General features: G+C 46.7%; 2 protein-coding genes across 2 annotated transcripts in view; one reads left to right on the top strand and one right to left on the bottom strand.

Moving 5' to 3' along the window:
* The first annotated feature begins 1,120 nt into the window (after positions 1-1,120).
* Positions 1,121-2,704, top strand: LOC135920519 (uncharacterized). The gene has a single exon (XM_065454815.2). It carries the CDS (start codon positions 1,386-1,388, stop codon positions 1,875-1,877), a length of 492 nt encoding a protein of 163 aa, XP_065310887.2. The 5' UTR covers positions 1,121-1,385; the 3' UTR covers positions 1,878-2,704.
* LOC135920544 (EF-hand domain-containing protein 1-like) overlaps positions 2,690-26,778 on the bottom strand; it is a 42,566-nt gene continuing 18,477 nt past the window's right edge. Inside the window, exons 3-10 of the mRNA XM_070539445.1 lie at positions 18,974-19,123; positions 18,201-18,335; positions 16,103-16,339; positions 13,903-14,020; positions 12,481-12,692; positions 10,578-10,718; positions 7,575-7,899; positions 2,690-3,997 (exon numbers count right to left, since the gene is read on the bottom strand). Coding sequence (XP_070395546.1) covers positions 3,837-3,997; positions 7,575-7,899; positions 10,578-10,718; positions 12,481-12,692; positions 13,903-14,020; positions 16,103-16,339; positions 18,201-18,335; positions 18,974-19,123 — 1,479 coding nt within the window. The 3' untranslated portion in view covers positions 2,690-3,836. The remainder of the gene's footprint in view (positions 3,998-7,574; positions 7,900-10,577; positions 10,719-12,480; positions 12,693-13,902; positions 14,021-16,102; positions 16,340-18,200; positions 18,336-18,973; positions 19,124-26,778) is intronic.

Here is a 26,778-nt window from a genome sequence, read left to right as displayed (position 1 = left end):
GCTCGGTGCAAGCTGTGGACAAACAAGGAAAGGATTAAGCGGCAGCTTCCTCGCTGACGCACCCTCGTCGTCGCGTGACAGATAACCACGGTCGACTCTGTTCGTTGGCGCCTGGTCCACTGTGGAGTGCCTGTTCGGCTTGTTTTACGAGCCCCATAAGTACGGATTAGCGGAGTGACTGCGACCAGCGAGGCATCTCGGTATGTAATATGTACATTTCTTTTCTTTTTTCTCCTCCCACCTATAATACGAACGTAATGTTGAATTTAAAAACATGTTTTTTTTTCTTTTTGGAAGGGAGGGTGGGGGGGCGGGGGGATTTTCGCGCCAAAATCGCAATCTGATTATGCGACACGCAGTAGTAGGGGACCGTAGACCGGTATCGAACCCCGTGACCTCGAGCTCAGCAGCGCAAGGCCTTGGAGTTGTCACGGCAGGTTACGCTTAGAACTCAAGACAGTGCAAGTTTTCAGACTCTTTGAGCAGAACTCACGCTTGCTCTGCACCTAAAATGCCCGATCCGATTCTTTCCCCTCAACGGGCGCTCTCAGGTTGTCAAAAATTGCCCCTCGATCGTCTCTCTACTACGACGTCCCTCATAACAATTTTTTTAAAACATTTTGTGTGTTACAGATAAATTAGGATATGCTATTAGAACTGTCGAAACACGCAAAGCCGCTAGTTCACGTAGCTATTAGAGCTCTGAATATATCATTTTCCAAATGAATATCATTGCCAGGGCCCGTATTTTATAAGGATTCTTGCGGCTCTTTTCATTTCTTGCCTTTTGGCCTGGCGATTGGTCGAAGCTGGCGATATATCTGCTATGCGGCTTCGTGCAACTCACTTACAAAGTGCTATACAAGACGTAAAATGAAAAAAAGAACATTGTTATAAAATATTGGAGCAGGTGTCCATCACCGAAACAAATATCTGCGCGGCTACGCTTTGTCCGCCATGTTGTAGCGTTTATACGGTTGGGTAATGTATCCGTCATTTTCTACAGGCACCGCGGTTAACTAAACTTTGAGAATCTGCCAACGACACGGCTATCCGTTATGGCGTGTCAGCGAAAAAAAGCCTATCGCATGTAACAACACGGTGGCTAGCTGAACCGCGTTCGCAGCTCGATGGCGTTCCACAGCTGACCCGTGCCGTGCTTGTCAACGTCATCCGCGCTGCTTCTTTGTTTTCTTTGTTTCTTTTTCTGCCCGCGGGCGTGACGTATTCGCGATTCGCGTTTCGCGCGACGACACGCTCAGTGGATCGCGCTTCCTTCCACGCATATCCACACTTCCCGACACGGCAGTGCGCCGCGGCACCCACCAAACTCGGCCGTCCTTTCGCCTCGCTGCAGGCCCCCCGAGTCAATCGAAGCGAACGCCATGGGCTCCCTCATCGTCGACTCCATCCTGACGCCGTTCAGCTGGTACAGCCTGCTGCCCATCGTCGGTTTCGCGGCCTTCCTCTTCCTGGTGGCCGCGTACCAGAGGACCCAGTTCTACTGGATCACCGACAAGGCCGGAGACGTGGCGCAGTGCGTGGCCGCGCGCTTGCGCAAGAAGCCCAGGCGTAGCCCGGAGTCCCACGTGCCGTGGTTCATCGCGGGCGGCGCCTCTCCCGCTTCGCCGGGCATCGGGATGACCACCTTCCAGATGCACCACGCCTCGGCCGCCGCGTACGCCCCTGAGGCGGTCGGCGCCGCGGCGTCTTCGAGCGGTGCGCCCCCCGCTGTGCTCAACAGCGGCACCTCTGGCCAGGTGGACACCGCATCTCGGGCGATGCCGATTCACGCGCACGGCAGCGGTCACCTGCCCACCTTGCCCGCGGTGCCAGTCCTCATCAAGGTCACCGACCTGAGCGAATGGCGTATATGAGCGTGAACGTGAGCGTGTCAGTTATGTGAATGTGAACCGTATGTTTTCTCGGGGCTGTTCGTTTGTAACTGTTCGTTGCGAGGATCCTTCCATTGCAAGAGGATGCTTCCGCGGTTCCGTCCTCAAGGTCATCGACGTCGGCGCGGTTCTTTTTCTTTCCCTCAGAAGGGGCTGAGCTGCTCAGTTGCAATAATTGCTAACGGAAACAGTGGTGCGACGCCAGGCAACGCGGTTCTTTTGCGAGACTTTGTCGAACAGTGTCCCACAGCCTTTAGAGCATCGATGATCTCTCTGTATGTACGTGTGCGTGCGAACAGATGTGTTCGTAAAGCGGAATTTCCAATGTGTGCTTCTTAATTTGTTAAATCGTTCAATTCTGACCTGGCCTTCTCTAGAACAGTGCTTGAGTGAAACCTTGCATGTCGGTTGATATTTAATTTCTTTTTTTCTAAATTTGGGTGCTCGCTGATGCCACCTGAACAAACTTCGTTTGTGATGTTTGAGTTCGAACGCGTGGTCGCATGCTACGATTCCGTTTGTGTACTAATCGGAAATGGATCTGCAACCCTGACGGCCACTTAGCATTTTGTGGCAGGTTTCTATTCCGACATTGCTGTGACCGCGGCTGCAGTAGTAATCGATTGCCGCTGCTGGCCCCGCCGACAAAGTTCCCGTGTGTCTCTTTTTTTTTATCCCGCCCCTTTGCACTGCGATGAATTTAGTGTCATTTTAGTTCGCGCCCGAAAGCAACGAACAACTTTCATGAAGACGACGAAATGATGAGCGCTCTGATGCATTATTTTAATAAAATCTTTTATGTTTCTTGATCTAACTTTTCTTTTTCACTATGGGCTATTCTTCAAGAAGGCGTGGAATCTTCTCCCTGTAAGGAAAGGACACTGACATGTAGTTATGATTGTTAGAGTGTAAAATAAAGTTAGGGTGTTACACAACGTGTCATAGCAACACACGAGCTTATAATTAGACGCCACGCTTTGTAAGGTACTCCGGATTAACGTTGACCAGCTGGGTTGCTTTACAGTGCGCCTAAATATAAGTAGGCTACACGAGCGCTTTTGCATACCACTCCCGCCGGAATACGGACGCCGCGATGAAAAATCGCACGCCGCGTTTGTTCACGAGATATGGCGCTTTCCCGATGAGTAAGAGGTCGTGGGTACGGTTCTCCGTCATTTCATTTCGCCGGAGGCGTAATAATAATAAAAAGACTCTCTTGTATGCCTAGATGTAGGTGCACGTCGAAAAAAACCATGTGGTGGAAGCAGATTGTTGGTTTGAGTTAGTAGTTCGTATTAAAACAAAACAAACAACAACAACAACAACAAAAAAAAAAAAAACCGGCGCGAACTGAACGGGGACATAGAACACAAGACGATTGCAGCCAACTTCCAAGCGGTGATCTTATTCAGAACGAGAGAGAGAGAGAGATTTTTAGGAACAGGCAAGTCGCGTGTTCCCAGCGAGCATGCTACAAGCAGAACTACAAGAAAGCAAGGGGACGAATGCTCTGCGATGAAGCTGATTTTGGGCAGACAAATAAAATAACATGCGCGGAGAGTTGCCCAGAAAAAAAGAAAGCAGTTTGTTATCGAGTACCTTATCTAGTTTGCGCCGTAAATTTCATTTGATAACAGTGTGGCCAAAGTTAATCCGGAGACCTACGCTTCGGCGTCTCTCGTAGCCTTAGTGTTGCGATGGGGTACTGATAACCTCGTGAAGTCAATCGTGGTGTCATAGTATCAATCCAGACGCCAATGCAGTCGTGGTTAGACTGCCACAAATGCCATAGATTTATTTCTTTGTATGTTGAACGAAGCTCGAATGATGTGTATTCGATGGACGCTTATAGCTATAGAGGGGGCCAGAATATTGGTATCGCAAAGGAGAAGGCAAAACACAGAACGAAGGGAGCATTAGATTCCATGCTATAAACTCAACTTAGGGAGTAAACTCCTTAAATATCTGGTATCGTTTGCCACCAGCATGTGTACTCTCACGAATGCTCACTGAAATTTCAGCCCCGTTCTTTACCTGTGGGTCTGTTAGGAGCTGGCCGTTGACCTGGTGATCTCCGTTTGAAGAGGTGCTCTGAATCCGCCCTTCACAAACAGAAAACCGAGCAATTTCAGAAAAACAAGAAATAACAAAAAGAAAACGCTCTTCTGCAGTAAATAAAAAGAAAGTTGGAATGTTCTTCTTAAACTGCGTATGATTTGGAGCTTTGTTGTTCCATGTTAACAGTGTGTGCGTTCTATGTTAAGCCGAAAAAAAAAATATGACACTTAAGTGGCCCGCGATAGGACCAGTGTTATATCGCCACACGCGACCCTGTAGAATGCTAACTCGCCGATGTTGGAAACGCTGGCTTTTCCCACTTTTCAGCCGTAGTGTGGCACGATAAATAGTTATCTCTTCGAAATATCTCCTTCAGAAGTCGCTCCTTTGTCAAAGAAAAACATAAAACAAATTCCTTGCAAGTGATACTGGCGATACTGTAGTGCATACCATATGTGTTATCAGTAGCAAGCCAGCACAAATAAGGTGATTTCGGGTTTGCAGCTTTCTACGAATAGCTACTTATGCGGTTTTTTCCCCAAAGTTTGTCACTTGTCGCTGTTTTTCTTTGTGTGTGTGTGTGTGCGATAACATTTGTTCGCGCATCCAAGCACAATTTCACGGATCTGGCTAACCGTCTCAGAGCTGTACCAACACACAGCGAGAAATAAAAATGCCTTTGGTTCGAACGAAGAATACCACGGTTGCGATAAGGGCTCTTTAACATCACTCCGCAACCACGTTCCTCAGAATGTGGTTCCTCAGAAAACATATATGGAAGACATATAGCCTGTCACCTAGTACACAAGAGGTGACGTCATGTTAACACAATAATGCCCAAACACAGCTGCACGAGAAGAAATGGAAGTCTTGATTTATTTATCATTTATTTATTAGGTACCTGCATCGCCATTTGATATTCATTAAAGCAGGTAAAATAATCTCGTCAATTAGTATGTTCACCTTCATTTCTGGTCATGGGAAGTACATCTGTACAAAAAATAAAAAAATAGAAGAAGAATGTTATTTCAGCAATGTATTTGTTGTCTGTCAGGATATTTACGACTACGTTTTCTTCTGTTAAATGAAGGTGCTATTCCTCGAAAAAAAAAAAAAGGCAGGCCTTAAAGCATCCAAAAAAATATAATAGCTGTCTAAAGCCAATTTTGGTTTCCATTTGTCGACTACTGTGCCGTGACGTCATGACGCAGAATGTGGTCACGTGGGAGAAAAACAATGCGACGTTTTCACACTTGCTCCGGTTCGCTCGGTAATCAAACGAATTCTGCAACGATTTCGTGCTTATCAGCGTTCGAGCTTTCTTTAGCTCTTTATTGCTCGGACAGTTCCACACCAAGGAAAATTATAACGACTTGATCATTTCTATTTCTAGCCACGGAGAGCACACTTGTACAAAAAGCAACGAAAAATGCGAGGTAAAATTTAATTAGTATAGTAAATGGTCAGTAATTCGTTTCAGCAGAACTATATATAATGGAAAACTCGCTCCAACGTATCAAACATGCTATAGGATAGGCGCTTAAGTTAGAATTTTCAGGCGTTGAATTCAGCGTAGCATGCGTGACTCGTCGCGCATTAATGGTTTAAGAAACTTCTCGCACCGTCAAAATTTTCAATCTGGAGGCAATTTTCGCATTTATGGAGCAATATTACTTTTTTCTTTTTGAAGAAGATCAGTTTCCCAAGTCGCAAAGCCGTTCGAAGCCAGGACGAAATTTAGGCGAATCCATGTGCTGAGCACCGTTCCCACGCTGGCTGATGCGCAACACCTTCCTCTCCTGTAGACAATGGCGCCAAAGTTCCTTCTAAAGAACTGCGTTGCTCGACGCTCACCGCGTCCGATGCGGGGCGCGTAGTCTCTGCGCCGTAGCAAAGCCACCTAGAAACAGTCTCTGTAGCACGCCGCACCCTTCGCTTCTCATTCCAACGAGCAGCTCTGTCTCCAGGAGGCATTTCACCTCGTGAGTGTCTAGCAGAGGCAAGCGCAGCTGCTTATATTGGCGGCGAGGAGTTACGGAGTCGCCATCTATCGGAAGCGCCTCGCTGGCGTAGTATGAGGGATCACGTGGCGCGCTCCTCGTAGGTTTTGCTGTCAGCTCTCACTGAAAACACCACGCGCGAGCTCTCCCGGACATTTCTGTAAGTACTTTCGAAACGAGAGAAGTTTCTTACTGTCTAAATAATAATCTTGTGCAAACTGAAAGCACACAATCGTTTACAGGCGCTATCTCTTTACCGAATACGTACAGTGAACGCCACTGCGCGCGGTCGCCGCGATGGAGTCTCCCGAACCGGCTTCTTGCGTGAAAGGTAGGTAATCGCTGAGAGCAAACTATCTGAAATATGTTCTTATAGTGTTTGTATAACTAAATGGAGCGTAATAGAATGAAGCCTCAATGCAGCGATCGCGCAGATTCGCAACGACCGACTGCGCGTCTGCATGCTTGTCCGCACACTGTTTCGCTTTCTCCGCGCGCGCGTTTTCGCACCGTGCCATGAGCTTTAGGTCGCAGAATATGAGCATTTGACAGTATACAAGCAACCATTGTTGCGTGGGCGCTATCAGAGCTGTTCAAAAATAATTTCATTGTAGAGACTTCGACGCCTACGGGCACTGTGATATGCCGTCGCGATGATTCAATCTTTTTTTTTCTTCTAAATTCTTTGACCTTTCAATACTATTTCTCGAGTTGCGTCGCACTGTATGTTTATCGGCGTTCTCAGCGTGCGATTCCCCGCTGCTCCTTTTTTGTAATCCAGTGCATTAATTCATAACACAAACATGACCATATGCCATGCTTTTTTTAAATGTGCTTCTTACCGCTGCCTTTCCCCTCCACTGAACTTGCCAGTTTCTATAGCATCGACAAGTTCATAGACCAAACCGTCATGACATTAGTCGGGCAGCGGACTCGGGCGAGCGTCTCAGTGCGCGTTTTCAGAACATCGCAGATCGGGCGCCGTAGCAGAAATCTTCCTCGCGTCTGTGCTTGCTGCATACCCGAGTTGTAGCCGATGACTGTTTGCCGGTTTTATGTTTCGCGAGCCAAGCTTCACACAGCTTCTTGTCCTGCGGCTACGTGTGAATAAGGCTGACACCGGCCTCCGTTACGTGCGTCCGGCCCTGCGGCACCGAGCAGTAGCCTACAATGTTGCGGGCCTTCAAAGGCAGCCACTACCTATTGTAGTGCTTTCAAGCGTTGTAAAGGAGACACTCGAAGCGGGAAAATCTGGCCACTAAATGAGGACCGCAGCGTAAGAGGGAATTTAAACTCTCGTTTTCAGCTCGCTTCGGCGCGCCCGAAGCAGCCGACGCGGCCGCTATGTCCACGTGATCCCTCCTAGCACGTCACGCCGACGGTGGCGCCAGCTTTTCCAGTGGTGGAGCTCGAGGCCAATACCGCCGCGACGTCGCGAGCGACGGCGCGAGTTGGAGCCCCGTTTCACCTATGTCATGACGTCATGGTGTCACGTGGTATTGAAGGCGACACCGCCGCGCCTGAGGAGCTGGGTTGAGCTCTCGTAATATGCTTCGCATAAAAAAATTTTGCAAGAAAGATGCAAGTGCAAACGTAAAAGCGGTGTGAGGCTTTCACCCACCGTTCGCGAACGTTTCCATATGGTGGCGTTTGATGTAGTTGGCCGCGAACTGGTCGGCGCGGACGATGATGAAGCGCCTGCCGACGGCCTCGATCACGTTGCCCACTCGGAAATCCGAGATCTCGTAGTACCGCGGCTCGGCCGCTGGCGGATGCGGCGGGAACCCGTCCAGCGGGGCCGGTTTCCGGAGCCTCATGCGACGCAGGAACTTTCCGGCCGGAACGCCGGAGTTGGGCAGCGGCCGCTCCAGGATGGACACCGTGTCGTCCGAGGGGTAGAAGCAGATCACGAAGCTGCGCTCCCTGTCCAGGGGAAGCGTGCTGTCCTGCGTGCGAGGAAGGTCAGACAGTTGCGGCTAAGCTCGTGCTGCACCTGTGCATGGCGCACAGGCAGGCTTGAATGTTTGTAAACAAACACGCACAGTTCGAACGGAAAGAAAGTAAAAGAAAGGTACACGGGAAGTACGCGAAATAAACGGCATGCACGTGGAAAGAATGGGAGGCGCTGCTGTAGCTAGCCCGGCCCTGAAAGATCAGCTACGTGTGATCCAATGAGCTGAACCGATGGCCCGTGTCAGTGGGGCCTTGGAATAGGGGCACTACGCTGCCGGAGAAACTAGGTTCTCCCCCCCCCCCCCCCCGTTTCCTCTGGGGACCTGGGGTAGAAGCCCGTCCGGTGTCTGTATGTATATAATAAAGCTTTTTTTCTACTACTACGCAGCCGACTTTAAAGTAATCATACCTTGAAAAGTACGTAGTTGGTGTAGCTTCAGCGTTTTGTTGTACCGTGCCTGCCGTAGAGCAAAATAAAGATGAAACAGACGAGTGTGCGTTGACATTTCCGTTCCTTTTCGACGCTGTTCTCCGCTGCGATCGGCAGTGTTTGTAAAGTAAGTTTTGCCAGCTCGGCATATGCGTGCGAACGGTAGTTTTTGAGACTGAAGCGAATCGAATATAGAATACTTTTTGATAAATTTTCGGATGTTGAGCAGCAGTTCTCATCATAATTATGGAATGATCTTCGCATCCCATTATATTGACAACGTTAGCAGAGATCCTTTACTATACTGTCTGCTAATGTTAGTTATGCTCTTCTTTTTCTGAGCTTTCTGTATATGTATATTTTCTCTTCGGATTCAGTCCTTTCTGTACCTGTGTGCATTTGAAATCCACCCCCCCCCCCCGCCCCCTGCTACAATGCCCTTGTGGCGCTACAGGTATTCGCACAAATAAAAAATCAATACTGCGCGCTGTGAAGCCTTGCTTGTTAAAAGCACAAATGCGGCATTAGGAGCAGATAAGCATTTATTCGCACACTTGGGGCTCATTGGTGAGTGCGAATGGTAAAGGATTAACCGAAAAGTTCTGCCATCCTGATCGACATACCGTGCTCCACTACGTGAAACTTCTCGTGTTTTATGTCTGCTATGGCCGCCGCTGTATGAAATTTATATCGCTTTTGCTGCATGCATTTCTATGCTTGATCGAGCACAGTAAGTGATCTGAAAACGTTAAAAACAATTCGATAAGATATTCGTGTTCACGAATTGAAATTCAAAGACCGAGTACAATAGCGCAACATCCGATTCGTTATTTGAGTGTTTCGAATGTCCGCACATCCAGGACGTTTCATCTGTGCTGTGCGATAAGCAACAACAGATGTAATTGTGGCAAAGTAAGGCGAGCTCTATCCGTTTGTATGCCTGAATGCGGAAGGCGAAAAATAGTGAGCGAAGCATTGTTTTATCTTAATTCAGTGTAATAATAGAGCAACTAAGGTCGTATCAAGAAAGTGCGGTAATTTCGAATAAAAACGGGAATTTTGCTTCCACTGTCTTAAGGTAGAAGAATTCATGCAGCATGAATGCAACAGAAACATGCAGCAGTTTATCTTATGCGAATTTCAGAGTTTTCCTTATGCATCAAGCGAAGCAGTCTCATACATGTCAGCACGTCTGTTCCGATGATTGCCGAATCGCGTTTCACGTGGCGCATTGGTCACTGCACGTAGACAGCTTCTTTCTAAGCAACCCCTTCTGACTGCGTTCGGGCGCCTTTGTCGAAATCAACAAAAGGAAAGCGAAAATAATGAATTTTATGAAAAGGATCGGTTGCCCTCTCCCCCCCCCCCTTTTTTTTTTCGTTAACGGCAAGGAATTTTTCCTGCAACTACTAATGCCTAAAACAATGTCAGGCAACGTCCATTATTGATCTGGAGTGCACGTCTGCTGCTCGTGTAGCATTTTTTTTTCCTCGTGAAATATGCATGCGGAGTGCGCGAATCTACATACATGCCACGCAGTAAGAAAGGCATATTTAACGTTTCACTGTCTCTTTATTGATTTATGTTGCCGCCGCATTTGGGGTGGCCAGCTATGCGAGGAAGCAAACTTAAGGGTATTTAAAGGGAGACGGGGGCAGGGGGAGGTCTTGCACGCAATAAACGCTAGTAATGCTGTGACGGGGGCTAGTTTGTGAGGCAGCACAACTATAGTGCTGCTCAAGACAAAGCAATCAGTTCATATTTTTTTTTTTCAGCAAACCGAAAAAACAAACCAGTTATATGTGAGTTCGCGCTCGACTTCTGTCTTCTTGTCGCTATGTTTCGAAATGTCATATGTTAGCCATTGTTTAATGTGCAATTCTTTAAAGGGAACCGGAAATAGCTTGACCCCATACAGTAATCTCTTCCAGACGAGGGAAGGTATCCTGTAAGTATGCACCTAGTGGACACGTCCATTTCGTCTGCTGTTGATGTTCTGATAGGCTGGGGCTGGAGTGCCCGTCAACAGGAGCCAGGTGCCATCAGCCAATCAGCGTTTCAGCAGCAGACGAACTGGACATGTCCACTTGGTAGACACTTACAGAGTAGCCTCCCCCTCCCCTTGTGGAAATATCAGTGTGTATCGTACATTTGTTCTAGGTTAGGATCCCAACCTGTTCTTTTTTCTTTTTTTGCCCTCTTAAGCAGCGCGACTATAGCCGCGACGAAAGAAACACTCACGAGAGTGGCCTGGAACCGCAGGACGATGCCCTCCTTCTCCAGGACCAGGCGGCTGTCCCTTCGCGCCCTCCGGGGAGTTATCCTTAGCACCGACTGCAAGGTGTCTTCGGGGGAGCCGAAGCCGTTGTGCGGGGGAACGGGCTGCGCGTAAAATAGCGCCCAGTCACGGGGAGGTATGTGCTCAAATGCGAGACGGTATCAGGCACTTTCGAAATCGGCACTGTTTTAGAAAGAAAGCAGTTTGTTTACGTATCGACTCCGCAGAATGTGTCCAGGAATTAAGTGTTCTTCCCAGACCGAATCGAGCACCTTCTGCGATTCGAGCCTGCTTGATTTAAGTAATCGCGTCAAAGTGGCGACCTTTCAGCTGTGTTCTCTTTTAATTTTGGGGAGAGAGAGAGAGAGAGAGAGAGAGAGAGAGAGAGAGAGAGCACCTGTCGAATGGCCAGTCTTTCTCGTCACAGCGGGTGCCGCTGTTTCCCTAAGTGAATTCGATTGGAGGACGTTCGCAGCAGTAGGAGTAAATTAAACTACCAAAACATTTTTTTGGCAGTATACTCATGGTGAGGTTTAAAACGCAGTGGATGATTAATAAAGACAGCTCAACCGCAAAAATGCGTACGTACCGATGCAACTCGGCTCGTTCACGAGAATCCTTTCGGACAAGTTAATGTGAATCAAGGGGCGGCAAAGTAGTATTTGACTTGTGTAAATTTCACGTAATTGTAATTGCAGCGTTAATACGAGCAAGATTGTGCCGTATAATTCGGTTCTTTGATGGTGCGCTGAAAACCAGAAAACTTGCAGGGATCATGTGGACCGAGTACATCCCTGTTCTAGGAAAATCAAGTGATCCGAAGTGTTGTTCTCAACCGCGGTGGATTTGTTATCTCAAAGATGTGAATATAAATGCCGGATATCATCTTTCATCAGGATTTGTTTTATGTACATACACCAGTAACGTAAATGTCCTCTGCACCCCACTTGTCGATTCACTGTTTATTTCTCACTTGCCTGTGCACTAAATGAACGTGAAACGTTTGTGTATCCGTACGTTACGCCATTTAGCCCATTTGATACTCTTCCAAAAGCGCCTGCACTATATATATAAACTTCCCTCGACAGTCATACGGACAATTTTAGTGACTCTCGAAACAGCTTTATGTTGCTCAATACGTGCTATACATAAAGTTCTTTTTTTCTTAGCGTGAAAGAAGCCAGCGAATCAATCAATCAATCAATCAATCAATCAATCAATCAATCAATCAATCAATCAATCAATCAATCAATCAATCAATCAATCAATCAATCAATCAATCAATCGGTCGATTGATCGATCGAAAGGTCGAAGGGCCCGTGTACCGTTTTCCTTTTTATTGACTGACCAAAATGCAATCACCTAGTTGGCAGCTGATTCGCTATATACTGTACATGTAACATTCTTAACTGCCACACCTTGCCATGCCTCTGGACATTGGTTTTGCAAATACAGCTGTAAAAGAAACGACAGTTTATCGACAGTTGCGGTTTATGTGGTACCGCATTGTCGTTAGACACTGGTTCGGTGCCTTTGCCATTCGAACAGCATTAATTTGACGAACTCTACCAGTGCTAATCTATAGACAGTATCATAAGAAATGCTCTCTACTATGCTAAACCATCACTAAATTCACGCGCCCAAGCTCGGTCGCTCGCCTTTCTGAAGCTAAGAATATGATATACGCACATGTATAGCAACCCCTGTATGTATAGCAACCCCTGTATGTATAGCGTCCATGAAACTGCTGCTCCCGGCGTAGGTAGTGCACAGACACCTCCATAATCTCGGGAAATTTCGGAGAATAAGGCTATAGTGTCAAAGTCATGTCCGAAGCGGCCGTCAGTAGCGCTCGCTGCTTCTTACCTGCTGTGGCCTCTCTTCTTCCTTGACGTCAACGTCTATGACGTCAAAGTGTTCCACTCCGAAGTGCTCGCGATAGAAGTTCTTGGTGAAGTCGTCGCAGTCGTATATGAGGAAGCTGCGCCCGTAGATGTTGAGCTGCCTCCCCGGCTGCAGGTCCCCAGGTCCTATGTACTCGTCTCCGTCGCGTTCCATTTCGTACTTGTGGAACAAGCCTGCAATGTGGATTCATTTAAGACACGTTTTATTATCATTTTTACTCATACACGTTGTTCTAGTGACTGTAAAGGCTGGGAAAGGGAGAGAGAGAGAGAGAGAGAGAGAGAGAGAGAGAGAGAGAGAGAGAGAGAGAGAGAGAGAGAGAGAGAGAGAGAGAGAGAGAGAGAGAGAGAGAGAGCGTGTGCCTGCGCGCGCGTGTGCGTGGAGGGAGCGAGGAAGGGAGGGAGGGAAGGCGTGTAACAGTGGTCCTCCTCCACTGCCCACGACCCTTCAGTGGCTGTGTTACGAGTGGCTTTAATGGTGTCTCTGGGCTCGGACATGTATTCGTAACCCTGAAGCCGTGCGCGGACCGAGGATGCTGCAGGATCTCGGAGCTAGGGAGTTGATGAGCGACTGCCAGAGCTCCTTGAAAGCTCTTCGCTACTCGAGAGCACTTTTGGTAGTGGAGCCGTATTGGACAAGCATAGAGTTTGACCTGGTGCGTCCATGGTTCGAGTCTGACGAGGGCTGGGCTTCGAGATTCTCAACATATTGGGCAATCTCGTAGCAGTTGCACTGGACCTCCGTTTACATGGCACAGCCTGTATGTGCCAGTATAGTTGCCTAGTGTGTGCAGTGAAACTAATCTGAATATGCGCCCCCACTACGTTCTATATTTAATCAGGTAGATAACACATTGGAGCGACCTATTATATTAGAGATCAAGCAATCGGGTAAGACGAGCAACAACATTTAAAAGTAGTTTTCGCATTACTATGAGACCTGAAAACCAATCGATTTTTATTCTTCTAAGGATGGCATGCGAACGCGTATAAAAACCTCGAGTGCTTCATTTTAGTTATTTGGGGCCTTTCCTATGAAATAAATTGCTGGATGATGAAACAAAACATAAAACGACACTGAAAGAGAAATACAGTTGCGGTAATGGGGCGCTAGCCCATACATGATCATAATGACAACCAAGTCAGAGCTCTCTCTCTCTCTCTCATGCACACACTCGCACAAGGAACACACACCTTGCAAACAAAGACGGCATGTCTTCGGAGTGCACTGAATGATTAGAACTCCCGTGTCTGAAAGTGGTATTTATTTACGCATGAAAATGTTCCAAAACTTAAAGTAATGCACTTGCATAACAAGCTAGCGATTAGACAAGGTGTATTTTGTTGAGCATGTTAACTATTCCACTGCGTGCTATGCGCTCACCCCTGCTTTCCTGCGCTTTGGGAATCCTCTGGCGTCCCAGCAGAATCGGCGCCAGCTCCCGTTGTTCCAGAGGCCGGTGCATCTCTTTCAGGTCTAGGGTGTCGTCCACCAAGAAGTACTGCACAGAGAAACGAACGAAAAAAAAATGAAAAAAAATGTTTTTGTAGAGTTCTCGAGGAAATCTGTGTGTATCTTCACCCTCTCCCCCTAAGAAATGTCCGCATGTCGTCATCAATACTCTGCATCTTCCCTAAGTTCCTTAGTGTTCTCGAGAGGAGCCATGTGCCATGCCTCAAGCCCAGAAACTGACTACAGAACCCTGAGAGTGTAGGACGCGCCTTTAGTGAGCTCTATTGATAGTCGTCTGGGGACCTATTTTGTAAGAATTATTTTCTCCAGCTCAGGGTAACAAACCGACCGTGCGTGTGGCCAATCCCCCCACCCTGTCTTTGCTTCTCTCTCTTTCCTACGGTTCCTTTCATTTTTATCACGTGTCGCCGAGTGATTGAACCCCGAGATAACGGCGGCGCGGCGACCGCTTACGGCCTGAATGTCCAAGGAGCATAAATCTCGAACAAGATGGAATGTCGAATGCGCCTGAAACGTCCAACGCCCCTGAATGTCCATCGAGGCGAAAGGTCCAGCGAGACAGAACGTCCAACGAGACAGAGTGTCCAAAACGGAATGACCAATAAGGTTGACATTCAGACTCGTTGGGTATTCGAGCTCGTTGGACATTACGCGTCTTGACGGGCCATTTCGTCTCGTAGGACATTTCATCTAGCCGGTCACGTGACCCTTTGGACATTTGGTCTCGTTGGACGTTCGGTCTCGCTGGACATTCAGGCACTTAATCGTGCGGCCACGTGCGATGTAATGATGAACGGCAAATGAAATAAATGTTGCAAAGAGACAGAGACACAGAGAGAGTATGAAAGTAAATTTACACAGACAGCTGGGGGTGCTAAACAGAGGATATCGCCGGTTGGCTACCCTGTACTCGGCTCTCAGAGGGAAAGGGGGCTTGTAAAGCAAAGCAATACGCAAAGTCGCAAGGCTGTGAGAAGCCAAAAGGACAAAGTCTAGGCAAATCCGTGTACACTGCACTCATCATTCCCGTGCTTGCGGATCGACGATGCTGACAGCCCCCGTCGACATGACCGATATCCCTCTAGTAATTTCTGTAGGGAGCTTCTATGACCTATAATAGTTGGCTTGAGAGCCCTGGTCTACGCTTAGCAGCACGCGAAGCACTGCGAGAAGTGTAGGCCAAGCGTTGGTTACATTGGACCTCCAGATAGGCCGCGTCGGTACGACATTATGCCAGCACTGACTCCATTCCCACTGCTACACGGGATAGACCGCAGCTTCACAGCTAGTGGTCTGGACGTCCGCAAGTGCCGTCGGTGTCCAGCGTTTGAATCCCAGAGTGTCTTGCCAGTATTTTATGACGAAAAATGAAAACGACGTCGCAGTGCCTCGGGAAGATTTGCACTCCGGGATCACAGATTACCGGCAGAAGCTTCAACCTCTCAGCTACACCACCGACACCGCAGCAGAGTACTGCCCATGGACGATACTGTGCTTGGCCTCTCGAGCGCCCTTTAAAGCAATTGGTTGACGTCGCCTTCTGTAGTTTACCGCAAATCAGCGTCAAGATGAAATAATATGAACGAAGACAGTGTACAAAAAGCGAAAGGAATGATGGAAACGAGGAATAAAGCGTCGGTGTCTCTTCGCTTATCCGCCACCGTAGCAAACGAAGCCGATTCGGACTAGAGGCATCATTGAACAAAAAAAAAAAAAAATTCTTCTTCCTGAAAGGAAATTACGCTTGCGCACCTTAGAATGTTTACTCCAACCGCGCGAAGAATTACCGCGCACAATAGAGGCACCACGTGGCGTCGATCGTGTGGTTCTTTTTCTCCCCCTACCACTCCTACCTTTCCAATCTCTATGCCGCCGAGCCATCCTCATAGTCGATAAAGAGATTCAATCTACCAATACGTCGCCAGCAATCGCTTCGCTGTTTCGTCCTGTGGTCGCGAAAAATGCGACCTCTTGAAATACACGCGGAACGTCTGCTCGTGCACAGTACACGCGGAGTAACACAGTACACGTGCACAGTACGCGTGCACAGTACACGCACAGTAAATACACGCGGAACGTGCTGCTCGTGCACAGTACACGTACTACGCACCTGCAGCACGAGCTTCTTTCGGTGCCTTGGGTCGACCACGCCTTTGCCGTCCTCGACGCAGAAGAAGCGCAGGACGTGGCGGTCGTAGCGCAGGAAGCGCCACAGCTTGTCCCGCTGGCTCTTGGTGGTGTGCAGCTTGCGCTGCTGCTGCGACAGGATGCGCCGGCTGGCCGTGTACGGGTCCTCGGGCAGCGGCTCGGGCGGCCGAACCTCCACGCCCTGCTGACGGAGGTAGTCCTGCGGACGAGCGTACGCCTTGCATCATCGTCGAGTCGCGCGAGTACAAATTACGCGCGATTTTCCCCGTTCGCGCGGCAAGGTGTGAACCCGCGATTTTTGACCTCTGTGAGATCGTGGAGGCAAATCGGTGGTTGCCACCATCCGCAAAAGCGGTAGTGAAAGAAAAAATAAAGTAAAGAAAGAAACAATGAAGGAAAGAAAGCAACAAAGAAACAAACAAAAAATAACACAAACAAACAGACTAAACATCCTCAGTTTTGCAGCGTAAATGGATTATGCCTCAAAGTGATTTACTGTGAACTTTAGTGCAACTTCTTTTTTTTTTATTCTTGGAACAAGATGAAAGAAAAGATGTTTTGTGACCTCATAATTACTTCGGCTACTCATTTTAAATCTAATGAAATTAATAAAATTGTTATAAGTTATGTAAGAAGAAACGCTGGAAGTTCGGAAATTCGAGGGCGCCGTGAGAGAGTAAGAGAGGACCGGATGCAGGGGGTCCGAGGCATACTGGGGCGTATCGACGCGAAAGGTGAGGACAATCTGTGCCACACGCTAGTCTGACTCCCGAACAGGCATACGAAGCCGCCATGCGTTCCGAGATGAAGATGCCCACAAATGAAAAAAAACAATATATGTATACACTGTTAGGAATGGCCGTACGGGGTGGCAACGTGCCAGCTTTCAGCCCGCTGCGCGTGTTCCAAGCCCCCCAGACTTCTGAGAACTACGGATGACCGGCGGCCACGTGGCGCGCGGTCAGCTCTGGAATGTGGTGCGCCGCCGTGCCACCCGGGACGGCGCACAGTTCTACGAGGTCCTCGGTCGACGACACCGCGGGCTATGCTGTACCGAGAGTTCAACAAAGCCCTCTGACGTCGACTCCGGAGCCTTTGTGTGTGGGCCAAACGGCGGGGCGCTGGCAAGTTTACAATGATTGGACGAACATTCCCGACCGCTCGTGCTCCGTCCACGCCGAACGATGACGTCAAGCGGAGGCTCATAAGCAGCGTTTGCCGGCTGCTAGTGCGTGCTCGTGTCGTGCTCGTCGTTGGGAGCTGAGTGCTCGTTGTTATGCTGAAAATGTAGTAGTGAGCTGTGTGCTCGAATGCTGTTTGCAGAATGTTAATCTTGCGGGCTCCATATGGGAGTCGCGCTAGACTGCCGATGTATGTCTTGTCTTAAAATATGTTAATATGTAAATAAATCCTGTTCACCGAATTCATCTCTACGACCTTCGACTCCTTCAAATGGTGGCAGCGGCGAGGTAGTCCGACGACTCCTACATCTGCTTGACAGCCGTAGGATTGTCCGACGAATCTAATAACACACACAGATTGAGCGGACACAACATAGTCATTATCACTGTTATCATGCTGGCGACCGCTAATTCGCAGTTAAATAAAATTTCTCCATGTTATTAGTTCGTTCACATCGGGCCCTCTCTGGAGCTTGGGGTAATTCAGATTTCGATGCAGTCGAGGGCGTGACTGAGAGTCGTCTGGCCTGGTATAGAACAATATTGCAGCATTTATTAGTCCTGTCGCTGACCTCGAAAGGACGAAATTGACGTTTCGGCCCCCGCACGATCACCCTGTCCGCCGCTGGATCACTTGAATACATGGAGAAATCACTTTGCATAGCTGGCATAGATGGCAGACTTTGTATAAGTCTGCCATCTCAGCCAGACTTAGCTTTCTCAGCGCCCCTAAAGAGATAATATTACACGGAACCAAGCGCGTACGTTCTGTGCGGTGTACGTTGTCCGATACCTACACAGTGGGCCGAAGAGATTGTACTGCGACTGCCAGCATTCTTCGTGTCATGTACGCGACTTCCGCTACACTGCAGTGCTCACCCTGGTGAACTTGTCGCAGTTGACGATCTTGTAGGTGACGCCGTAGAGAGAGATGGCGTTGCCCACGTTCAGGTCGCTCCAGTGGAAGCAGCGGCCGTCCGACTTGCGGATGCGGTGCCTCCGCAGCACGCAACCCTGGGGGGGGGGGGGGGGGGAGGCTAACGTGAACGTATGTGTGTGCGAACGCGTAGCCTCTCGGCTGTTTTATTCTACTACTATTTCATTCTACTAAGTTCCTCAATTCACACTCCCTTATGTCAGCTTATTACATTAATTATCCATAATTACTACTAATTAACGTTGGTATACAATCTGCTATCTTCGGTATTACTACTGACGTCCTACAAGACGCTTATGACAAACGAGAAGAAAGGGCTTTAACCGAGGGGCCCGATTTTTATTAGTCATATGATCAGAAGCCAACAAACACTGACACCGAGGACAACATAGGGGAAATTACTTGTGCTTAATAAATGAAATAAAGAAGCGATAAATAAATGGAAATGAAAGCGGATGAAAAAACAACTTGCCGCAAGTGGGGAACGATCCCACAACCTTCGCACGCGAAGTGCGAAGGTTGAACAAAATTAAACAGAATTAAACGGAGCGAATTCGCAGCGCGGAACCCACAATAGGCATTATTCCATGGTCCAAGGGCATGTTGTAGACCAAAGTTGTGGTCCCAGAGGTAAATTCAAGTGCCGGTATTAGCATTGTCATTTAGACACGGTGACGTAAGTGGCTGTCTGCAGCCAATCGGGAAAAGCCTGTACCTGGCTCAGACCGCTGTTTTCCTGCTTGGGTTCTCGTACCGAGATGCTGTCGTCTTCGAGGAAGTAGAAAATGTCCACGGGCCGGACGCGGTACTGTTCCAGCGGAGAGTTGTCCACTTCCTCCCGGAAGTAGCCTTGGAAGTGCAAAACCTTGGCGAAAGGAAACGGAATTAACAAGGTGAACCCCTTGGCGAATTAAGTTACATATAATGCGTGCTTTCTTTTTTTATTTAAAACACTTGAGAAATAAAGCTCTCAAAATTTGCTTGAACCACTTCTCTACAGGTAAATTATCTGCCCAGGCGGACATCGTTGGCAAGAAAAACCAAAGCAATCCATTCACTAATTAAACTAATTACATTATTAACTTCCTTGCTACAAGCTTTACGGTACATTTTATACTAGAAAGTTGGATGTCATCATCATACAGGTCTATAGTTCCGTGTTTGTACATTTCAATATGGTCATGTAAACTGAAATAACTGCCGTCAAGTTGTTCGTTACTTATGTTATTACGCATGAAGCACTGCGAAACGCGGCTGGTGGTGCAACCACCCTGCGATGTACAGAAGGGTGGCGTAAAACTAAGCCGCCGCCGCACTTCTCTTTTCTCTCGCGCTGATTCCGATTGGTGCTTAGCGTAACTTCCGACCTAACGCATAGTCACTTCAGCAGCAGGAACAAGACAGACCGATTTGTAGAGCGTGGTATGGCGAAAAGGGGATTATGTACAGCATTCCAATAAATTTATTTTATTAAAATAACTGTTGTAGCTTGACCATGATTGAGCAAAACGCCCTGTTTTGGACAACACATTTTAAGGAGACACTAAGCATTAACACGAAATAAGTTTAGAGCGGCAGTTCGGAACTCTACCTGCTTCTTTCTTTCTTTCTTTCTTTCTTTCTTTCTTTCTTTCTTTCTTTCTTTCTTTCTTTCTTTCTTTCTTTCTTTCTTTCTTTCTTTCTTTCTTTCTTTCTTTCTTTCTTTCTTTCTTTCTTTTTGACGAGAAAGTATCGATCATTAACCACGAAAGCAAAGAGTAGATTGTCTTTCCGAATTTCGCGCCTGAAGGGCTCGGAGTGATTTGTGATCGACGTCGTTGAACGGCCGGCGACCAATTTATTTCCCGTTAGTGTCTTCTTATTCTGAAGCACATAAAAGGACCGGCTTGGACCCCACAAGCGAAGCGCTATATTGCGTCTCACTAATTTCGTGCAGTGCATCAAACGCTATAGGGGTCACGTCAGACAAACGGAAACGAAAAGGATCGACTATATTGCCCGTCGCTAATCGCCCCTCCCCCCCCCCCCCCACCCCTGACGCCAGCGTAATGGAAGGGGCAGGTAACGATTAGCGGCGCAACACAAGTAGACGCGCAGACTTTCTTTTTCAGAGAGAGAGAGAGAGAGACAGACAGACAGACAGATCGTTTATTTCTGTTTCTTCGCAAAAAATCAAGGCAAAGCCAAAGGCCACTGGACCTGACGTAGCTTTTACATATATATATATGTATATATATATATATATATATATATATATATATATATATATATATATATATATATATATATATATATATATATATATATATATATATATATATATATATATAGGAGGACATGAATGCAAGATATAGAGTTACAGTCAGTGGTGATGCATTCCAAGATTAGGAAAACAAAGCATAAATAAATAAATATATGGGTCACTCAATGATATCAATGCGCAGCAAACATGAGTTCATCAGATATGTACACAACTCACCACCAGGTCGCTAAAAACACTGAAAGCAAAGCGGCGAGAGAAGGCGCCCGTGCACATCAATCTTCTAACTGGCTCACACTGCTAGCGGCTCTCACTGCACAGCGGGAAAGTGGTGAGGCAGAGTATGTAACAGCTCGATCGAAGGGTCGTCAACCATCGCTTCCACGTAACAAATACAACATGAGCGCAGGTCGATGCTGACGCGGCCCGCTTGGTGCGATCACCCCTCCGCACGACTGGTCCCGCGTGCACGCTCACTGATGCGTGGGCACCGTTCGGCGGAGCGAGCACGGAGCTCGCGTGCCCGCTTTGTTTCGCTTTCCATTTAACGGCAATTTCTGCGAGTGGTTTCCCGGCCAAGTCGGAGGAAGCCATTTTCATGCATTGCTAATGGAGCGACGACGGTGTACGACGTGGGCTCGTCGCAACCACAGCCTTTGCTAGCGATGAAAGAAAGCAGCAGAAAGAGAAAAAAGAGGTTACCGCGAAAGGACAAGTCAGATTTGAAACGTCACACAACTGTGAAGTAATTTTTTTGGAATCTTCTCTTTTGTTGAGACGAAAGTTCCAACATTGTGAATGTAGAAGGGTTCCCGGGGGGGGGGGAGAGAGAGAGAGAGAGAGATTGATTTAATATGGCAGAAAAGCTGAGCTGTCGACCTGAATCAAAGGTGTGACCTGCTACTCAGCGTTGAGGAAGAGAGACGAAAAAGAAGAAGAAAAGAATAAAGAAAAAAGAATACAGAGAGAGAGAGAGAGAGAGAGAGAGAGAGAGAGAGAGAGGCTTTGATGATGAGGGCGAAGATGGCGGTGAGTGAACTTGAGCAGTAACGATGCTTCAAAGTCTCGGGTCTAGACGGCTGTCGTGCAAAAATGTGATTAGAGCTGTAACAACAACACGCCGACAAGAATCTGGCCAAAGCCCCAATATGACCTCTTCAGACATAGGTTGACTGGCATACCAGAGTAAATGTTGTACCAGTGATTGTCTTTGCGCACCATACCGCGGGCAAATGCACAGGACGTATTCATCAGTCGCCTCGGGTACCTCGGACTTCTAGCAGTCCGAATTGCCTGCACGACCAATAAGGTGTACGCATCGACGAGTAACGGCCACACCTAGTCGTAACCTGTGAAGCAAGCTTGAATAACTTCTTTTTTATCTCGTCCGGTAATTTCATTCGTGTGTTTGGGTCGAATCCATGAAGGCGCCCAGTGTGGAAAGGGTCCCAGAGTATTCTGCCCTTGCTATTGAATAACGACATGAAGATTATACGCTCAAGAGAAAGCTCATGCCGGGGTGTAGCAGAAGCTGTTTGTTATTCGATGCGAGTACTAGCGAGCTGAATTCCCCGAGAATACCACATCCTGTATCCAGACATAATTCATCTGACAACGCCTTCGGTGATTCTGAATGCTCTCGGGATAGAAAAGAAGCCCAGCTCATACATTCTAGGAAAAATAAATTGACACTTTTGCATATGAGCCGACTATGGGTAAACAGCACGCTTGTCGTCACAGAAGCATCCACGACAGATGTCAGTTAGACGGCTGTGTTTTATATTTTTGCACGTGAAGCAAGGAAAAGTTACCATCTGTATCACAAAGCGTCGTCTACAATAGCAGAACTATTTGGCCTTCTACAAGCTGGGACCTCTGACGCAGAAAGTATATACTTTGAAAATTGGGTAATCTACTCCAAGCAGCGCCTGGAGACACTAAGGTTTCAAAAATATTATAAAGAGTCCGACTCGTGCATTAAAAATTGGAGGACGCTTAAGCTTCGCCTTCAAGAGTGGAACGCGACAGCGTTCCCGTCGACCCGCCAAGGGGTGTAAGACAATGCGCTACGGCACAGCGACTACGCGCCCCGCATCGGACGCGGTCGCATCGGAGCGTCGAGCAACGCAGCGTTCGGCGCGGCAACGAAAGGTGCGCCTGAGCAAGCGACGCACGCCTGAGCCTGAGAAACAGCTCGTTTCTAAGGCAACACCGCGTTCACTAGAGGCGCTTTTGTACCGCTTTGAAGCATCGAACTCGTGGCTCAGCTAATAAAGAAAAAAAAAAAACAAACTCGTGGCTCAGTGGTAACGTCTCCGTCTCACACTCCGGAGACCCTGGTTCGATTCCCACCCAGTCCATCTTACAAGTTGTTTTTTATTCATGAAACGCCTGCTGGGATTTATCGCTCACGGCCGACGCCGCTGACGCCGACGCCGACACCGACGCCGACGACACCGGCTTTTCTGCGACACGAGCTCCTTAACGCTATCGCGTTAACAGATAAATCCACATTAATTGATGTCTTCATTTCCAACATCAAACATTCTGACATTTTATCGTGTGCTGTGACTGCTCATAGATGGGATCACCGTCCAATATTTCACCTCACAACACTCGAATACCGTTTGCTACAAATGGTGCGCGATGTCAATATACACAGCCTGAACAATTTTCGTGAAGAAACATCGCTAATTGATTGGTCAGAACTGAGGCGTGCAGAAGACCCAGAAACAACTCATGTGTACTTTTTCGCTAGGTTTAAGGCTGCCTATGATGAAAGCTTTAAATACAATGTAGCTAAAGCTGTACGCGTCAAAGGCAAAAAAATCATCAACAAATAAAAATCATTTCAATGAAATTTGTGTCAAAAACCACCTATAGTAAAAAAAATTATTGACACCAGAACTGAAGAACCATTCCGTGAACTTCAGGTACAAAGGAACAAAGTAAATAGTCTTTTGCGCAGAGAGAAGAGACAATAATAGCATAATTTGTGAAATAACAAAGTAATAGATAAATTCAATGTTCCCAGAAGGCACATTAATGTTTGCTTGGGCAAGGAGATCGAAACACCACTGTAAGTGAAATCACATAGGTGATAAAGTTTTATGAAACGAGGAATAAGTATTTTATCAAATACTTTGAATAACTATTTTAAAAGCTTAGTGAACAGTACTCATCATATTAATTCGTTGAGTTACCTTGATTGCAGCACTAATAATTCTGCATTTTAAGGCCGATTACGCAAGATAAGGCGTTTACTGCTCTTATGTCTATCAAGAGCAGCAGATGTTTGATGTCTACTTATTCGGGATCACGCCAATTAAGCATATCCTGGACTTGATTTTAGCTGCATTAGTACACACATTTAGCCTACTATTCTCCAGCAGCTCTTTCCCGAAAAAGACATCAGGTTGCGAAGGTGATAGTTTTGCACAAAGGTGGTGATAAAAACTAGTTGACCAACTATCGATCAATATGGGTGTTGCCCATTCTCTCCAAAGCTATAGAAAAACTAGTACATACCCACATGACATCGTTTCTAAAAAAAATATTATGGGGTTTTACGTGCCAAAACCACTTTCTGATTATGAGACACGCCGTAGTGGGGGACTCCGGAAATTTTGACCACCTGGGGTTCTTTAACGTGCACCTAAATCTAAGTACACGGGTGTTTTCGCATTTCGCCCCCATCGACATCTTTTCTAAACAAACACAAATTGGTGATTAGTATGCAGTATGACTTTGTGAAAGGGCAGTCGACAGAAGCTGCCCTATTTACTCTAAAAGAAATTGTATTGTGTGTATGTGTGTGTATAGTTTTTTTTAATTTCTTTTTCTCTCTCACATATCACATCCCTCTGCCCCCCCCCCCCCCCGTTACAGCGTAGCCAACCGGAGATAATATTTGGTTAACCTCCCTGTCTTTCCTTTGCCTTTCTCTCTCTCGCTCTATATTGGAGTCGTATGAACAGCAATAATGTACTTTGGGTATCTCTATTGATTATTCTAAGGCGTTTGATTGTATAAATAATGTTACGCTACTCAAGAAACTAGAGCATTATGGTTTCGTGGCGTCTTTCTTAAAATAATACATTCATATCTTAAACACCGTACACAGCAGGTCATCAGAGAAAGATACATGTCAAGCTTAAAACCAGTTCACGCGGGAGTGGCTCAGGGAAGCATCCTGGTGCCTCTTCTTTTTTTTTTGTATTGATATCAGTGACTTCATGACTATTGATAATAATGTAAAATTTCTTATGTACGCCTACGACACAACTTTTCTGGTTAATGCACCGAGATTTGCTGGGGCTAGAAGTATCGCGAATCAAGCACTAGTAAAACTGTTCTCTTGTTCTACTGCAATTTAAGTAGAGATAAATATTAAGGAAAACGAAAGACGTTCTCTTCAGACCAAAAAATCATAACGTCGCTACAGAATTAACAGTACACTTTAATGATTACATTACTGCAATTGCGTCAAATGTTAACTTTCGGGTGGTTGTTTTCAGACGACCTATGATGTAAAACACGCATATGGGCTTAATCGCTGCTAAAATATGCCGCATGACTGGGATTTTGTGCAGGTTGAGAGTTTTTTCTTCGTAAAAGCTTCAAGCTTCTATACATTTCCTCACTAAGGAGTCAAATTGACGATTTGAATCTTTTTCGGGCACTACGACTCTTACTATAATATCAGCACATTGCGTAGAATGCAAAGAAAAAAATTATGTCCGTGGTATTCTGGATGTTTCTCACGACGCCCAGACGCCTCTTTAAAGAAAAAGTAAATTTACTTCTTATGCCTCATATTTATGAGCAAACACTAATTAAATGGTGTACGACGGATATTACCAGAAATAATAACAGTTTAAACACTATAGCGAACCTAAAACGCAGAGATACGCAGCTACATACAGGCAGTTGCGAAAACTGGTAGATGCCATGGGCAAGAACTAACTACAATTACCAGATGTTGCTGTGTAGATTACCGTCTTGCCTAAACAAAATTTACATTGTATAACATTCGTTATTGTGATTTTTTTTTCCGCAAGAAGGGAAAAATTGCGTTTCTTGTTACTGTGTACTTGGCGAATTGGGCATTGCAGTATAATGTATCGCATGAAACATTTGTTGATTTCATTTATGTATATTGTGCATTCGTAATTACTATCGCTATTTCTTTCTGTTTTAATCGTGCTATTACATATGTGCATTCGATATGTGCTGTACACGCATTCTGTTTCACTTCTATTCATTCTATATATGTGCATTATGTTTGTCGCTCACGTTATTGAGACAATGGTGAATCTACTGAATACGTGACACCGCACCTGTGGACCACGTGAAGCCGTAAAAAGGCTTTTTGTTTGTGGTCCTCAACATTGTGGTGTAGGAATAGAGTGAATTGAATTGAATTAATTCAATGCTGCTTTAAAGGTGACAGTTCTTCTGTGGGCTATGAAATTAAGAAAACATTGACCCTTACCTGTTGTTCTGGTCATCAGATCCGCGTGTAAGCAATCCCAAGCTATATTGGAATAGCGAGTAATGAAGAAACGGACAGAGTCCGGCACACACATCGGATGAACCTACACAAATAATCAAGTTCTCTATTTCTTGTTTGATTGCCTTCAATCAAATGACTTTCTCTCAAAACTCCATGTGTTATTCGGACTATGTGCATCTCATAAAAAGCCAACAGTGAAGTAAAATGACTCGTGTGTTAGGACAAGTTGGACTCAAAGTTATCAAGCTGTGTTATAATTTTTTTTTGCAGTTTCTTCCGCCCGGCTTCTTTAACGGCATTTTCTCCCCTTTTCAACTCCCTTGCAGAGAAGTATGTAGACGAATACTCCCACGTCGGCAAATCTTTCCTATTTTAAATAAAGAGCTCTCTCTGCCCACAGCTCTCTCTCAGCACCAAGAGCACTGGCTGCATTTGACGCCACTACAGCATCACCTATCTGCTAGCCACCTGGTAAGCTCAGATGGTAGAGCGGCCGCCCCGGAAAGGCGGTGGTCCCGGGTTTAAGTCCTGGACCAGGACGAATTTCTTTTCAACGGCGAGGCTTTTCTTACGAGGAACCCGCATGGGTTTCCTTTGTAGCATTTGCTACGATTGGGTGGATGTCTAATTTTCCCTTGAATAATTACTTTTCTCCGCCTTGCGATTTTCTGCGGAACTATTACGTCAAACCACTACAGCACTTCAGGAACTGAGCCGCAAAGTAACAAATACCACGTGGTTCAGC

Source organism: Dermacentor albipictus, chromosome 5 (genome assembly GCF_038994185.2).
Source record: "Dermacentor albipictus isolate Rhodes 1998 colony chromosome 5, USDA_Dalb.pri_finalv2, whole genome shotgun sequence".
Taxonomy (NCBI): Eukaryota; Metazoa; Arthropoda; class Arachnida; order Ixodida; family Ixodidae; genus Dermacentor; species Dermacentor albipictus.
Note: the sequence above shows the minus strand (reverse complement) of the source record. Positions and strands in the feature narration are given on the sequence as shown.